Source organism: Spermophilus citellus (assembly GCF_964194105.1).
Source record: "Spermophilus citellus genome assembly, chromosome: 3".
Classification (NCBI taxonomy): Eukaryota; Metazoa; Chordata; class Mammalia; order Rodentia; family Sciuridae; genus Spermophilus; species Spermophilus citellus.
The window spans coordinates 41655475-41670659 of NC_138184.1; the positions used below are offsets into that span (position 1 = coordinate 41655475).

The window sequence follows — 15185 nt, forward strand, 5'->3', positions numbered from 1 at the left end:
CCCGCCGCCACGTCGCTGCACGCAGCGAGCTACGCCACTTCGTCACTTCCGCCGTCGCTCAGTTTCCCGCACCGCCGCCCTTTCCGATCCCTCTCCGCCAGGGCCTGGGGGCGGGGCAGGGCGGGGCAGGGCGGGGCGACTGTCACGTGAAGCCTCCGAGCCGCCCGGGAGGGATCGGCTGTCTGTTTCCGCCTCCGCCTCCGACACCCCGGCGCGCGTCCCCGCCCTCGCCAGCGCCATTGTTATCTAGGCAGGGATCGCTGGGTTTGGGTCCCGGCGGCAGGACGGAGTATCTCCCACGTTGTTCTGCTTTTGGAGAAGACCCAAAGCCTTTGTGTTTGTTGCGCTCAGCCTCTGTGGGGCGGCGAGATGAGCCCTGAATATTCGCTCACAGACCCCCCCCCCTCACCCCACCTCATAACATCTCTGTCCTGGCAACTCAGCAAAGGGGCTTTTTTGAGGATCTTATCTAGTAGGAGAGGTACCTCCCCTCAATACGTCCCAGGGGATCAGTGGATCTGGAAAGAGCAATGAATTGTGTTAACTATTCTGGGGAGAATAGGATCTCCCCATCCCAATAACTATATGTAGAGATGGTGAAATATGAGAATAATAACGAGCTTTTTTTTGGGGGGGGTATTTATTTTGGTAGAGAGTAGGAAGGGGCAAATCCTAAACCAATAGCTCGCTTTTATTGTTTCCCTTAGAGAGTTACTGTACCAAAAGCTCTACAAAAATTATCCCATTTGATTCTTAACACTGCGATTCTTTCATTCGGAAACCAGCTCCTCGCCTATCTCCCTGCATTTGGATGTTAACCTCAAAAGTCATCCTCACCGCTGTAAATCCATGTTTTTAACACAGTACCTGGCAGCAGGGAAACCTGGGTCATGGTTGTGGAATTAATGAATGAGGCGTGCCTGCTTTACAGGTAAAAGAATTTGAAGTAGAAGAGATTGAGTAACTTGTCCAAGATACCTGCCTATTTGTGATGAAGCTGGATTCCAACCTGGGGGCTAGCTCCAGAATGTGAGCTTAACAGGATTCTAGTGAAAGACAGCCCAAGGTGTTCATTACCTTCAACAGCAGACCTACTTAAGACAGGCTTTTTTGGGTTAATTTTTGCACCGTAGTCAGTCTCTAGTGGGGTGTTTGAAACACAAACAAACAAAAGCAATTTGATAGAAGAATGTTAAATTGATTTTTCCTCAGAATAAAGGTACTTTTCAGTTTGCAGTTCATAATTTGTAGCCCTCTTGTGAGGACATAAATATTATTGAAGTACACCTCGGCTATGGTATTCTGTGGGTGCTCATTCAACATTGTGCAATCAAGATGATTTGAACCTTTCAACAGTCTCAAAAATCAACTCTCCAATCACCAGAAGAACAGAATGCGTCATATGGAAATGGTATCTGTGGCACTCTATCCCCAAGGGGTTATTCCAATGTGATATACTAGTCATGGTAATAGCTTATGCTTAGTCCCAGGAAGAATCAGGAAATAGGTTATGTCACATCAGTTTTGTCATGTCAACAGCATGTCCCAAACCAAACCTATTCTGATTCACACCTGCTTCTGCTTAGTGACTAACATTAACTGCTTCCCAGTCATTCAGACTTGGAATTGCAGCATCATTTTCAACTCCTCCTTGTTACACTCATACATCATCATTCATTCTTATCACTAAAAATTCTCTAATCCCCGAATTTGAGGTCTAATCCCAATGTGTGGGCCATGAGAAGGATTCATATGAACTGAAATTAATGCATACTCCTGCTTCGTCAATCCTTTCTTTACACTTAAGCCTGTCACTTTCCTACTCAGAAATGTTCAATGTCATTTCCTTATTTGATAACTCTTCTATTTCTTTAGCTTCACTCTCCCCAAATTGTGGCATTGTCTTCTGACCACCAGTATGTATCCTGTGTCCCCTGAATATTGCTTATGTGTTCCCATCTTGGCATCTTTGGTCACTTTTTTCTCTACCTGAAACACCATTACTGTCCATAATGGCTAGACTTACTTTGGCCAGAATACCAGTTCCTCTAGACTTACTTTGGCCAGAATACCAGTTCCTCTAAACTCTAGATAGCATTTAAGTCTTCTTGTATTGGATTTAATTACCTTATTTCTGTAGTTTCACACTATGGAAGAGTTTTACTGCTTCCAATGAGTTTTAATGCTTCCAAAATTGGCCTTATTTTATATTTAGCTTTTTATTTCTTTAGGGTTATAAATTTTTAAGGATCAGGACCATCAGCTATTCATCATTTCCTCACGGAACTCTGGTTGATTTATTAGGGTCCTCTAAAGTATTTGTGAACTTAATTACATTTAGAATGATAAATATTGAACTTCAGAAAACCTCACAATGTCAGATACTGAAATTTATGAATTGCTAGAAACTCCCTATCTGAACATGCTAGAATATTGCTTCCGCATTCATTTCTGTCTACAGATTTTGTCTTTTAATTCACTTCTTCATAAATAGATTCCAAACCAGATATAGTGGCACACACCTGTAATTCCAGTGACTCAGGAGGCTAAGGCAAGAGGATCTCAATAGAAGCCAGCCTCAGCAACTCAGCAAGGCCCTAAGCAACTTAGCGAGACCTTTTTTCAAAATAAAAAATAAAAAGGGCTAGGGAAGTGGCTTAGTGGTTAGGCCCCTGGGTTCAATCCCTGGTACCAAAATAAATAAATAAATAAATACATTCTGCATTATTTTACAGTTTAATTATGTTTGGGTGGTGCTGACCCAGTGGCTAGCACCTCTAAAGATCTAGCAATAGTTTTGTTTTATTGATTGGTTGGTTATTCCCAAGCCTACTTACCATGTGCTGTATTTACTGGTAATTTTGGAGAAATTAAAATGCCACATAGTAAGAGGCTTGGTTATTATGGCTACTCACAATATGCCTGTGTATTTCTTTTTCCTAACCTGAGAAGATTGAAGAGGACTGATAATTGTATACATTTAATGTCAAATGTGAGCTCTTATAGATGATAGAATTTGTTAAGCAAGCTACAAAATGGATGGACCTAAATCAAGTCATATAAATTTGAACACTGCCTCTTTTCACCCTCAAATCTCCAAACACTAAATCACAAATTCCCAGTACCTGGCTTTTCTCACACTGCGTAGCACCACATAGCTTCTACCTTCTCTTCAGGAAATCTTTCTTCCCTTGTGTACCTGAAGAACAAATTTTTGTATAAATGGTAATAAATATTTATATTCATATTCCTTTTTTTTCTTTTTTTATTTGTAGTACTAGGGATGGAACTCATGGCTTCCTGCATGCTAGGCAGATGATCTACCACTGAGCTACATCCCCAACTCTTTTTATTTTTTAAGACAGGGTCAAGTTGAGTTTGAGGTCAGGTTGGCCTCAAATTTGCAATCCTCCTGCCTCAGCCTCCAGAGTAGCTGGGATTACAGGTGTGCCACTGAGCCTGGCTTTATATTTACTCTTTTTTTTTTTTTTTTGCAGGGCTGGGGACTGAACCCAGGGCTTCAGGAATGCTAGGCAGTTCCTTTACCACTGAATTACATTTACCCTTTACATTTACTTTTTTTTTTTTTTTTTTTTTTTTGCTACTGGGGATTGAGCTCAGGGTTCCCACTCCCCACACACGCTTTTTAAAATTTTGACATAGTCTCATTAGGCTTATGGCTTTTCTAAGTTGCTGAGACTGGCCTCAAACTTTCAGTCCTCCTGCCTCAGCCTCCCTAGTTCCTGGGATTACATACGTGCACCACTGCACTGGTCCTTTACATTTACATTAATTGAGACTATTTAATTTTTTTTTCTGGGGACAAACCAAATGGTAGTTCTAATATAAGTCATGATGTTAAGACATGGAGAAAAAGGCCATGGAAACCTGAACTGGTCATGTTTAAAATGCTTGTGTATGAGGTTTGAGGTGTAGTTTAGTGGTACAGCATGTGCTTACTTAGCGTGTGGCTCTGGGATCAATCACCAATATCAAAAGAATAAGTAAAAAGTCTGAGCCAGGAGCAGTGGGTCATGCCTCTAATCCCAACAGCTCAGAGGCTGAGGCAGGAGGATTTCGAGTTCAAAGCCAGCCTCAGCAAAATAGCGAGGCACCGAGTAACTCTGTGAGAGCCTGTCTCTAAAAAAATACAAAATAGGGCTGGGGATATGGCTTAGTGATCAACTGCCCCTCAGTTTAATCCTCCACATCCCCCCCCCCCCACCCCACACACACCAAAGAGTCTGATATGGGCTTGGTTTCAAACATTTATAAACTCAACTTGGGAGACTGATGCAGGAAAATCCTAGGTTCAAAGTTTGCCTGGACAACTTAGGAAGACCCTATCTCAAAATGAGAAAGGGGATGAGGATCTAAGTAGTACTTGCCAGGTATTCTTGAGGAACTAGGTTTATTTCCAAGTACTGGAAAAAAAGTCCATGTCTTTGGAGGACATTGTTCAGGCCCCAGCTCAAATTCTGAAGTGCTTTCCTCCATGTCAAAGCATCCTGTTTTCTTCATAACCCCTATCATTATCTGAAATAAAATGATTTTATTTATGCATTCACTTGATGGTTATCCATTTCTATGGCAATATAAATTCTATGAGACAGGGATTGGTTAATATTCCACTTTATTTCCGGTACTGACAAAATTGGGACTCAATACTTATTTGTAGAATGAATGAATTAGATAAGCCCTTGTACAAATATACATTGATTTACACACTATCAATTCATTTAAAGATCTCAGGGGCAGATGAACATTCATAGTAATGATCTAGAAAATGATAGCAGTTAAAAAAATATGAAATAGTATTCCCTATTCACTTTTTTTTTTAAATTTTGGATTTTACAAGTTTTTTATGCAGACTGGAATCCTACAAATTCTGCTCAAATTATATGTTAGGTGTTCTTTGGCCCCATATATGTAGAAAATGACAAATATTCACCAAATACACTTGCATTAAAACCTGACAAAAGGGCTGGGGTTATAGCTCAGTTGGTAGAGTGCTTACCTCGAATGCACAAGACTCTGGGTTCAATCCCCAGCCCCACAAAAACAAACAAAAAAATGTCAAAAATATAACCCCCAATTTAAAGAAAATTCTATATATACTTAAAAACAATGAAATTTGAGCTTGACATAGTATTTTAAAAATACAATCTGCTTTGTTATATAATATCTCAAACTCATTTATTTATTTTTTGGTTCTGGGGATCACACCCAGGGACTTGAACATGTTACTACTGAATTACACTCCCAGCCCCCTATCTCAAATTTTAATATATTCAGTTTAAATATGACTTAAAGCTTAGTTATTAAAGTTTAAGTGTACTTAAAGACCACAAATGTCAAATATAATAACATTCCAGAGTTTGAAATAGTTCCTTAAGTCTGGGGATGTAGCTCAGTGGCAGGGCTCTTGCCTAGCATGCAGTGAGGTCCCTGTGTGGAGGTACTTGGGCAAGGAAGGATCTCAAAAAAGTGGCCATCATTAGAAAGTTGTTTCCAGATCAGTAGGAAAATTAAAGGGTCAATGCCTAGGAAAAAGCCAATGGCTGAAACCATCTTATTAGGACCATGTTGCTTTGAAAACCAAAGGGAAGTTAGTGAACATTTGCTTTGTGCCTAAAGCCACAACACTCAAGTTTTCTTGCCTTCCAAATCGAATAAGGAAAGAAACAGGGCGAGAAAGAGGTGGGAGGGAGACCTGCAGAGGAGAATTGCGCGCTAAGCTCCGCCTAGTGCCGTCTGTTTCCCAGGTAACCGAGTAAACAGACTCCTTCTCTTTCCCCCCTCCCTGTGAACTCTGCTAAGTGTTTAGAACACCCCGAAGTGTTAAGAGGCAGGCAGGAAGCTGTGGGCAGGGAGTGAGGATGTGCTCTTTCGTGAGAGTGGGGTCCCCCAAGGTATTGGAAACTTCCCTCCATCCAGGTACAGCTTTCCCTTCTGAGCTGAGTGCTCCTAGTGGAATGAAGGTGTCTGAGAAGAAATTTCCCCTGAACCCAGAAGTCAGATTCACCCAAGAAAGAAAGCATGATTTACGAGACAGGAGGATGTTTACCGGAACAACACCTTCCATGGAGTTGGGGCTTCGAGTAGGATTAGGAAAAGAAGAGTCCCTGTGGAAGAAGAGCCCCTTGGATAATAAATATAAGGAAATGCTGGCATTCCCAGTGGGCAAGGGGCTTGAGATGGGATTAGGAAGTCGTATCATCTCTAGGACCCCCATGGAGAGAGGTACTTTAGGAGTCAACAGAGTCTCTGCTTCAATGGGAAAACCTGGTCCGTGTATGTTACCAGTAAGAGTGGGATTAGAAAAAGAGTGTTTTCCAGCAAGATGTTCTCATGGAAGGACAATGCAGCCTCCCCTGGGCATGGTGTGTCCAAGTTCACAGCCTGTAGGGAGCCAGAGAGGTCCTGCGGCTAGAGGCTCTGAAGGAATAGAGGCTCTAGTGGGAAAACAGCCCACTTTAGGTATCCAAGCCACACAGGAACAGGATGAAGAGTCTACCTGTGTTGTGATGAAACCCAGCACGGAGATGCAGCCGCCTGTGGAGGTGGACATTGGGTTACCACTAACAAAGGAGCCAGATGAAACTAAGAATATAGTGCCCCAGATGGGTTTGGTGATAGAACCTCACCAGGACCAGTTTATCCAACAACCTGAAGAGAAGAAGGAGACTAGAAACCTCGAACCAGGAGTGGAACCTCCAGATCACATCAGACCTATATATGCTGGGAAATTTTTTGATCGGATGCCTTGCTGGCCAAGTGTAAGTTTTTTTTTTCTTTACTAATACTTTCCCTAGGAACTGTGTATAACCATGCCTTTATTGAGATGCTAAAGTGGTGAGACTTGTTGGGAGTTTTGAAGACAAATCACAAAGATTTCTAATGTCCCATATCCCACTGGACTCCTTTCACATGTTACTTTGTCTAATTTCCTCTGATTATCTGCCTCCCTTCCTAGATGTCAGCTTTTTCTGTACACACTGTTGATCCTTCCTCTTTCCTAATTTGACCTTCATTTCATTCCCCACTCTTTATTTTCTCGACCCTCTCACATTTTGAGACTCATGTTGTGTCCTAATATTCGTATTATGAATGAAAAAAGAATGCTTTTCTTTTTCCACTCATTATTTATTTTCTGAGTTATTTATTCTTTCAGCAAAGAGTTGTAATGGTCATTGTGCTGGATACAAGGCAATATAAAAAGTATGGGCTCTCTGTCCTCTAGGTTTATGCTCACTCCAGTAATGGAGACAGATAACTAAATGAATATATTCGTGTCTAAATAAATAGACAACAATTATGATTCTTCCTCCATAGAAATGTATTCTTAAGCATGGAACTCAATAAGAAAATTTTAAAATTCTGTTTGCAGGAGATCTTAGAATTGAAGAAAGTTACTGTGATTTTTTTTTCTTAAGTGTGGTAGTACAGAGAAGGGAGTAAAGAATGCAGTTTAGAAATCTTTATTTAGTAAAATCAGTAAAGGAGTTTTGGTTACTTAGATTTATTTATTTATTTATTGGTACCAGAGACTGAACTCAGGGGTGCTACACCACTGAGCTACATCCCCAGTCCTTTTTATTTTGTGACACATGGTCTCATCAAGTTGCTGAGACTGGCCTGGGACCAGGGATCCTCCTACCTCAGCCTCTCAGGTGGCTGGGATTATAGGCATGCACTGCCACACCCGGTCACCAGGGGTGCTTAACCACTGAACTACATCTCCAGTCCTTTTTATTTTTTTAATTTTGAGACAGGGTCTCACAAAGTTACTTAGGGCCTAAGTTTCTGAGTTTGGCTTCAAACTTATGATCCCCTTGCCTCAGTCTCTTGAGTTACTAGGATTACAGGTATGCAGCATCCCACCTGGCAGGAAATTTATTTTTTGGTAAGTAAAAGGAGGGCTGGATGATTAAATGGGAGAGATAAAAGAGCAGAGGCAGGTCTGAAAGTATAGTATTGAGGAACATAAAGGAATCGAAGGTATTGAAGTGCCATTAAGAAAGCATCTTTGAGGCACTCTGGGAATGAAAGATTCCCACACTGAAATTTAAAGACTACAACTCGCTAAGGAGGTCATGTGGCTTCTGCAGAATTTTGTCTGGGTCTGCGGACTTTTGTTTCCCTTGGGACTCAGGGTGTTCTTTTGTCTTTGACCCACTTTGCTTTCTGGTTTCCTCACTGAATTTCCCTAGCCACACTGCCTTTTTACTCAACCATGCCTGCTTCCTGTTTCTGGACAGATTCTGTAGTTGGTGGCTTCTGCTCTGATTTTATGGACATACAGACTCCTGCTTCTGGTTTCCAACATGGGCAATTCTAAAAACCTCTGCTTCTTCCCACTTGTCACACCTTCCTTTCTAAATGTGGCAGGACAGGAAAGAGAGTGTCAAAGAGAAAGTGACTAGCAGTGTTAAAACATCTCCCATACAGCAAATAGAATTAAGATTAATTTTGGACATTAAGGAAATCAGCAGCATTATTAGAATGGTGTAATAGAGGGAAAATTCCAATTGCAATATACAGAACAGCAAATTCAGATCTTGGAATTGGAAAAAGAAAGCTATTGTGAGTTTTTTTTTCCTTAAAAAGTGTTATAGTAAAGAGAAGGGTGTAAAGAATGCAGTTTAGAAATCCCTTTTTATTTATTTAGTGAATCAGTAAAGGAGTTTTGAGATAAAGGAGAAAATGGATGGAACCAGATTCTAGATAAGTAGAGGGAATGAAATTAGAATCATAGCCAAGAGGATGCATTACCCTCAATTAGGGAAAAAACTTCTTTTAATAATATTTTTTTTGGGGGGTCCTAGGGATTGAGCCCAGGGCTTTGCACATGCTAACCATGCATTCTACCACTAAGTCACACTCTCAGACCCTAAATGATTTTTTAAATGTTAAAATATTTATTTCCAATATAAAACAAAAACAGGATCTGGGGATATAGATATAGTTCAGTGGAAAAGTAAATGCTTTGAATGTGTGAGGTCCCTCTAGGAAGATAACTGTTGGTATCAAACCAGTTCAGCAGAGAAAAGTTTCCAAGAAATAGTAACCTGAGGAAAGGTTTTTGAATTTTCAAGAACCAGAAAGCTTCTGGTGAAAAGAAGTCTTCTCAGCTAGGTGGGGTGTAGCTCACACCTGTTACCCCAGCTACTCAGGAGGCCATGGCAGGAGGATCAGAAGTTCAAAGTCAGACTGGGCAATTTTATTGAGACAGTATCTCAAAAATAATTTAAAATTATTAATTTAAAAATATAATTTAAAAGGAACTAAGGACGTAACTCATTGATGAAGTGCTTTCCTAGCATGTACAAGGTCCTGGGTTCAATGTCCAATGATAATGAAAACTCAGTTCTTTTCCCTGGTGCCAATCTAATAAAGAGGAAAAAGTTTTGAGAAAAGGAAAAAAAAAGTTGTATTGATTTGCTAGTAAATGAGAAAATTAGTGGACTAAGGTCTCAAAGGCTGCAATTCTAACTACTAGTGGGAACAGAGGGCTTTTAAAAGGGGAATATAAGGGATAGGCTCTGGGTGTGCTATGAGGAGACATAATTCACATCCAGATGGTAGCCTTGGGAGCCATTTCTTAGATATGCTGGTACCAGCTCCCAAGTTTGGATTTCTTCATTTCTGTGTTCAATGATCCAAAGGACACAATAAACCCAGCCTAGGGTAAGAAGAAGGTTAATCTTGCTTCCCCTGTGTTTATGGAGGGGAGAGAGAGAGAGAGAGAGAGAGAGAGAGAGAGAGAGAGAGAGAGAGAGAGAGAGAGAGGGAGAAAGAAGAAGAAGAAGAAGGAGGAGGAGGAGGAGGAGGAGGAGGAGGAGGAGGAGAGAGAAACATGACAGTTTTAAAATGAGCCACCAGTTGTTAAACAGCAAGGTTTATATTTAAAGCACGCAGTGAACCCCTATTATATAAAAGGGATTCTTCTTTCACCAGTTCTGAAAAAGGAAAGAAAAAGAAAAAAAAAAAGAGGAAGCATTTTCTGTTTGGAGCTCAGTAGCCCTTGAAAGGACACTTGGATGTTGGAATGTACTCTAGCAGATATCAAAATCTCTATGATGATAATTTCCCTATGACAGTCCCTTAATATCCAATAGTGCACTGATTATTGCAAACACCCTGAGTTATTAAAACAAAGCAAGTAAACTGTATGAAGTGCATTGACAATCATACTTGCCCTGGAGTAGAAAGAGGAAGAAGGAAATGTCCAAAGGAAGTTTTTTTTTTTTTTTTTTTTTTTTTTTAATGATAGTATTTTGTGAGTGTGGTGGCAAACACCTGTAATATTAGTGACTGAGGAAGAAGGATCTCAAGTTTGAGAGCATATTGTATACAAAGACATGAAAAAATGTGCTTTATATGTGTAATAAGAATTGTAATGCATTTCACTGCATGTATTTAAAAAAATAAAATCATTTAAATTAAAAAAATTATAAAATTTTCAAATGAAAAACAAAAACAAAAACAAAAACACAACCAAGAACCAGAAAGTTTCTGGTGAAAAAGAAGTCTTCTCAGCTAGGTGGGGTGTAGCTCACACCTGTAATCCCAGCTACTCAGGAGGCCATGGCAGGAAGATCACAAGTTCAAAGTCAGACTGGGCAATCTTATTGAGACAGTATCTGAAAAAGTAACTTAGTGAGACCCTGTCTCAAAATAAAAAATAAAAAAGGTCTGGGGATGTAGCTCAGTGGTAAAGTGCCCTGGGTTCAATCCCCAGCACTGCAAAAAAAAATAAAAAAAATCATTGTAATATCTATAATAATTGGACAGTCTTTTATCCAATGGGGCTACATAGATGGAAAATTGTACAGTACCTGCTTTCAAGTAACTTAGAATTTAGAGATTTGAGACCAGTAGGCAAATTATTTAATTTTTTTTCTAAAGAGAGAGAGAGAGAGAGAGAGAGAGAGAGAGAGAGAGAGAATATTTTAATATTTATTTATTTATTTTTAGTTTTTCGGTGGACACAGCATCTTTCTTTGTAAGTGGTGCTGAGGATAGAACCCGGGCCGCATGCATGCCAGGCAAGCACGCTACTGCTTGAGCCACATCCCCAGCCCCAAATTATTTAATTTTTGAAACCTTATTTTTTTTTTTTGCGTGTGTGTGGTTCTAGATATTGAACCCAGGGCCTTGCACATGCCGGGAAAGTGCTCTAATGCTGAGCTATACCCCCAGTCCTTTTTATTTTATTTTGAGACAGGGTCTCACTAACATTGTCTAGGCTGGCCTCAAATTTGCAATTCTCCTGCCTTAGTCTACTGAGTAGCTGGGGTTACAGGTGTGGGCTGCTGTACCTGGTTGAAAAGGCGTCTTTTTCTTCTTCTTCTTTCTTTCTTTCTTTTTTTTTTTTAAACCAGAATCTTTCTTCTTCTTGAAGGATACTCCAAAAATCTCTCCACTATGTGACAAATTATCTTATAATATGATAAATGTCATGCAAAGGGGTGCCTTATTTTTTTTCCCTGTTCTATACTAAGAGAACTTGGTAGCTGTTTTAAGAATGGGTAGAAATAAGTAAATCTAATAAATCAGTGGGAACTTTTTGGTCATGCAAGCCCTGAGTCTGAAGAAAAAGGTGCAAAGATTCTTTGTGTCTGAATTTGCAAATCCATTTTCTGCAGGATTTTGGGAAGTAAGTGGTTTCACTTGCATAATGTATGCTGTATTCTGAGCTGAAAGGAATTGAGATTATCACTCCTAACTCTCCCAGAAATATTCAGAATTGGGAATCCCTGATTAAAAAAGAGATAGGAATAAAAGAAGGAGAAGGGGACCGGTGAGGGGGAGGATGCATGACTTTTTTTTTTTTAAATATTTATTTTTTAGTTTTCGGTGGACACAGCATCTTTGTTTGTATGTGGTGCTGAGGATCGAACCCAGGCCGCACGCATGCCAGACAAGCGCTACCGCTTGAGCCACATCCCCAGCCCGAAGGGGAGGATGGGAGGGAAAAGGGAGTAACATGAATTGAGATCAATTTTCATGCATGTATGAGTTTGTTAGGATAACCCAAACTCTTAGGTATAACCATAAATATCAAAATAAAAAAAAATAAAAAGAGTAAAAACAACAACAACAACAACAAACAAACAAAGCCCCAGAGATTGGACAGTTATTCCTACTGAGTTTGTAGAGTGGAGAGTAGCATAATGATTGTGGGTCTGTTGTCTTCAGTAGCTGAAGGTAAGCTCGTGTCAACCTTTCTGGGTTGACCTGCATCTTGGGAACCAATTGTTTGAGAAATAAAAAGATATTTGGACATTAAAAACTGTAATAACACTGGGGCCTGAGCGAGAAACTTACCAAGCCAGGTAACACGGGATGTGGTTAGAGACTGAGAAAGCAGGTGGTTGGTATGGTTGGGAGTTTTGTTACAGAAAACCTGAGATGATAAGTAATATAGGATAGTAGGTGCAGTGTTTCTCACTGATGGAGAAAAGCATTATAAGCATGGAGAGGAGAAGAAGAGAAGGTATCTTATTTTGTTGGATTGTAATTGTCTATATAGGTAGAAACTCATGATATATCTATATCTGTATCCAAATCAGATATGTGTTTATGGACTCCATCTACTATCGTTTAACTAGATAGAATATTACAGAATTAATATAGATTCAATCATGTGGGAGTATGGGTACATACACACATTTCCTGATTCTATCCTCTTAGAAGACCTAGAAGCAATGTTTCTGTAGTGGCAATGAGTGTATAAAAAAAAATTATTTTTCCCCTACTTGCTTAGAACTTGTACACTAGCACAACCTACCTCAGCCTCCTAGGTAGTTGGGACTACAGGTGTGTGCTATCACACTTAGTCTTATCTTGTTTAAAAAAATTTTTGGAGTTGTAGATGGACAGCATGCCTTTATTTTATTTATTTTCATGTGGTGCTGAGGACCAAACCCAGTGCCTCACACAAGCACTCTGCCACTGAGCTACAGCAGTCCCTAATAAATGGGCAAATGAATGAGACAGACATTTCTCAAAAGAAAAAATACAAATTATCAACAAATATGTGAAAAAAAAATGTTCAACATCATTAGCAAAGGAAACACAAATCAAAACTACTCTGAGATTTTACCTCATAACAATCAGAACAGCAATCATTAAGAATACAAATCATAATAAATACTGGAGAGGATGTGAAGAAAAAGGAACTCTTTTACAGTATTGGTGGGATTGTAAATTAGTACAACCACAATGAAAATAGGCATGGAGGTTCCTCAAAGTACTAGGAATGGAACACTATGTGACCCAGCTATGCCACTCCTCAGTATTTATCCTGAAAAATTAAAGCTGTCATAGTATAGTGATACATGCATACACATGTTCATAGTAGTACAATTCACAGTAGCCAAACTATGGAGCCAGCCTAGGTGTCCATCAAGGGATGAACGGATAAAGAAAATGTCGTATTTATACATAATGTAGTTTTATTCGGCCATAATGAAAAATGAAATTATGTCATTTGCAGGAAAATGGATGGAACTTGAGAACATTATGTTAAGTGAAATCAGCCAGACTCAGAAGGTCAAGGCTCATATATTTTCTCTCATTTGTGGAAGCTAGAGAGGAAAAAGGAAAAGAAAGGTGTGGGTGTGGGGCAGCAGGGATCTCATGAAAATTCATGAGAAATCCTCAGACCAGAGGACAGGGATCAAGGGCAGGGAGAAGGGAAAGGAAAAGGGAAATACTGGGGAAATATTGGCCAAATTATATTATTATGTTATGTGCATGTACAAATGCATAACAATGAATCCCACATAGTGTACAACAATAAAAAATGTGGGGAAAAAATAATCTTCAGTAGAGGGTCCTGGGTGTAGCTCAGTGGTAGAAGACACACTCAGCATGCATAACTTGCTGGGTTCAGCCCCTAGTAAGTCCCCCCCCACACCCCACCTACCCAAAGAATCATCAGTAGATATTAAACCAGTAGGTGAAAGTTTGGTGAGGAACTGGATATTTACCCAGAATAATTGTTAATTATAAAGAAAAAAATAACTTTGTGATGGAGAAATCTAGCAGTCATTGTCTTAATTTAGAGATTAAAATGAACACTAACATTAATGGTACAAATTGAGAGTATATGCTCCCTGATAGAACATAAACTTTCTGTGATATCTCTTCCAAGAACATATAACTTGAATCTAATCATGAGGACATATCAGTCAAACCCAAGTTGAGGGACAGTTAATTTACAAAATAACTGGCCTCTACTCTTCCAAGAATGTCAAGGTCACAAAAGACAAGGAAAAATTTAAAACTTTTAGATTAAAGGGGAAAAAAAAAGCAACACAGGAAAAAATGCTGTGTATGAGGTGATGGTGGAGGTGCCTAGCTCAGATCTCCCTGTCCCAAAGCAAAAAATAAAAAGGGCTGGGGGTGTGGCTCCATGGGAAAGTGCCTCTGAGTTCAATCCTCAGTACAAAACAAAAACAAAAACAAAAAACAAAAAACAAACAAACAAAAACCCAGAAGATAGAAATATAAAAATCAAAGAGAGATCCATGATTTAGGTAGGGGTGGGGAGACTTGTCAAGCATATTAAGACACTGACAAGTGAAAATAGACACAAATGACTTTTTTGTGTCCCCAATCAAAAGGCACAAAAGCATAGAAACCTAATCACAATTTCTGATTTGCAATCAAACGACTTTTCAGGTGGACAACTCTATATTGGCTGATAGAATGCTTGCAATGGTGGAAATGTAGAATAAAAATAATAATAAAGTGTAGATAGAATGCTTGCAATGGTGGATATGTAGAATAATAATAATAGTAAGTGTAGTCAAACACTTCATAGGAAGCAGACCAGGGGTGAATAAAATGATCTATCAGGCCAAGGATTTGTCTATCCACTCATCAATCCAGGCTTTTTCTCTCTCTTATCAGATTATAGCTGTCTGGGTATCTTCATGTTCTTTAGCTTTATGATATTATGTTTTTATTGAACTGTTGGAGAGGAAAAGTTTTCCCTTTACCCTCTATAGTTGATTAACTTGGGGCTTTTGAATTAAACTAGCAAAAGACAGATCATCAGGAAAAAAGGCACACTATTTTTATTTGTATTTGCATGCACCTAGGTTCACAGAAAATAAGTGAATTTGAGTGAAGTGGTTAGGCTTAGGGTGTCTTACATACTCCTTTTACAA

The 15185-nt window shown here is 39.5% G+C and overlaps 1 protein-coding gene across 1 annotated transcript in view; it reads left to right on the forward strand.

Moving 5' to 3' along the window:
* Nucleotides 1–5879: 5879 nt before the first annotated feature.
* Nucleotides 5880–15185, forward strand: part of EFHB (EF-hand domain family member B) — a gene marked incomplete at both ends in the record, with an annotated part of 62838 nt that continues 53532 nt past the window's right edge. Inside the window, one exon of the mRNA XM_081283230.1 lies at nucleotides 5880–6779. Coding sequence (XP_081139356.1) covers nucleotides 5880–6779 — 900 coding nt within the window. The remainder of the gene's footprint in view (nucleotides 6780–15185) is intronic.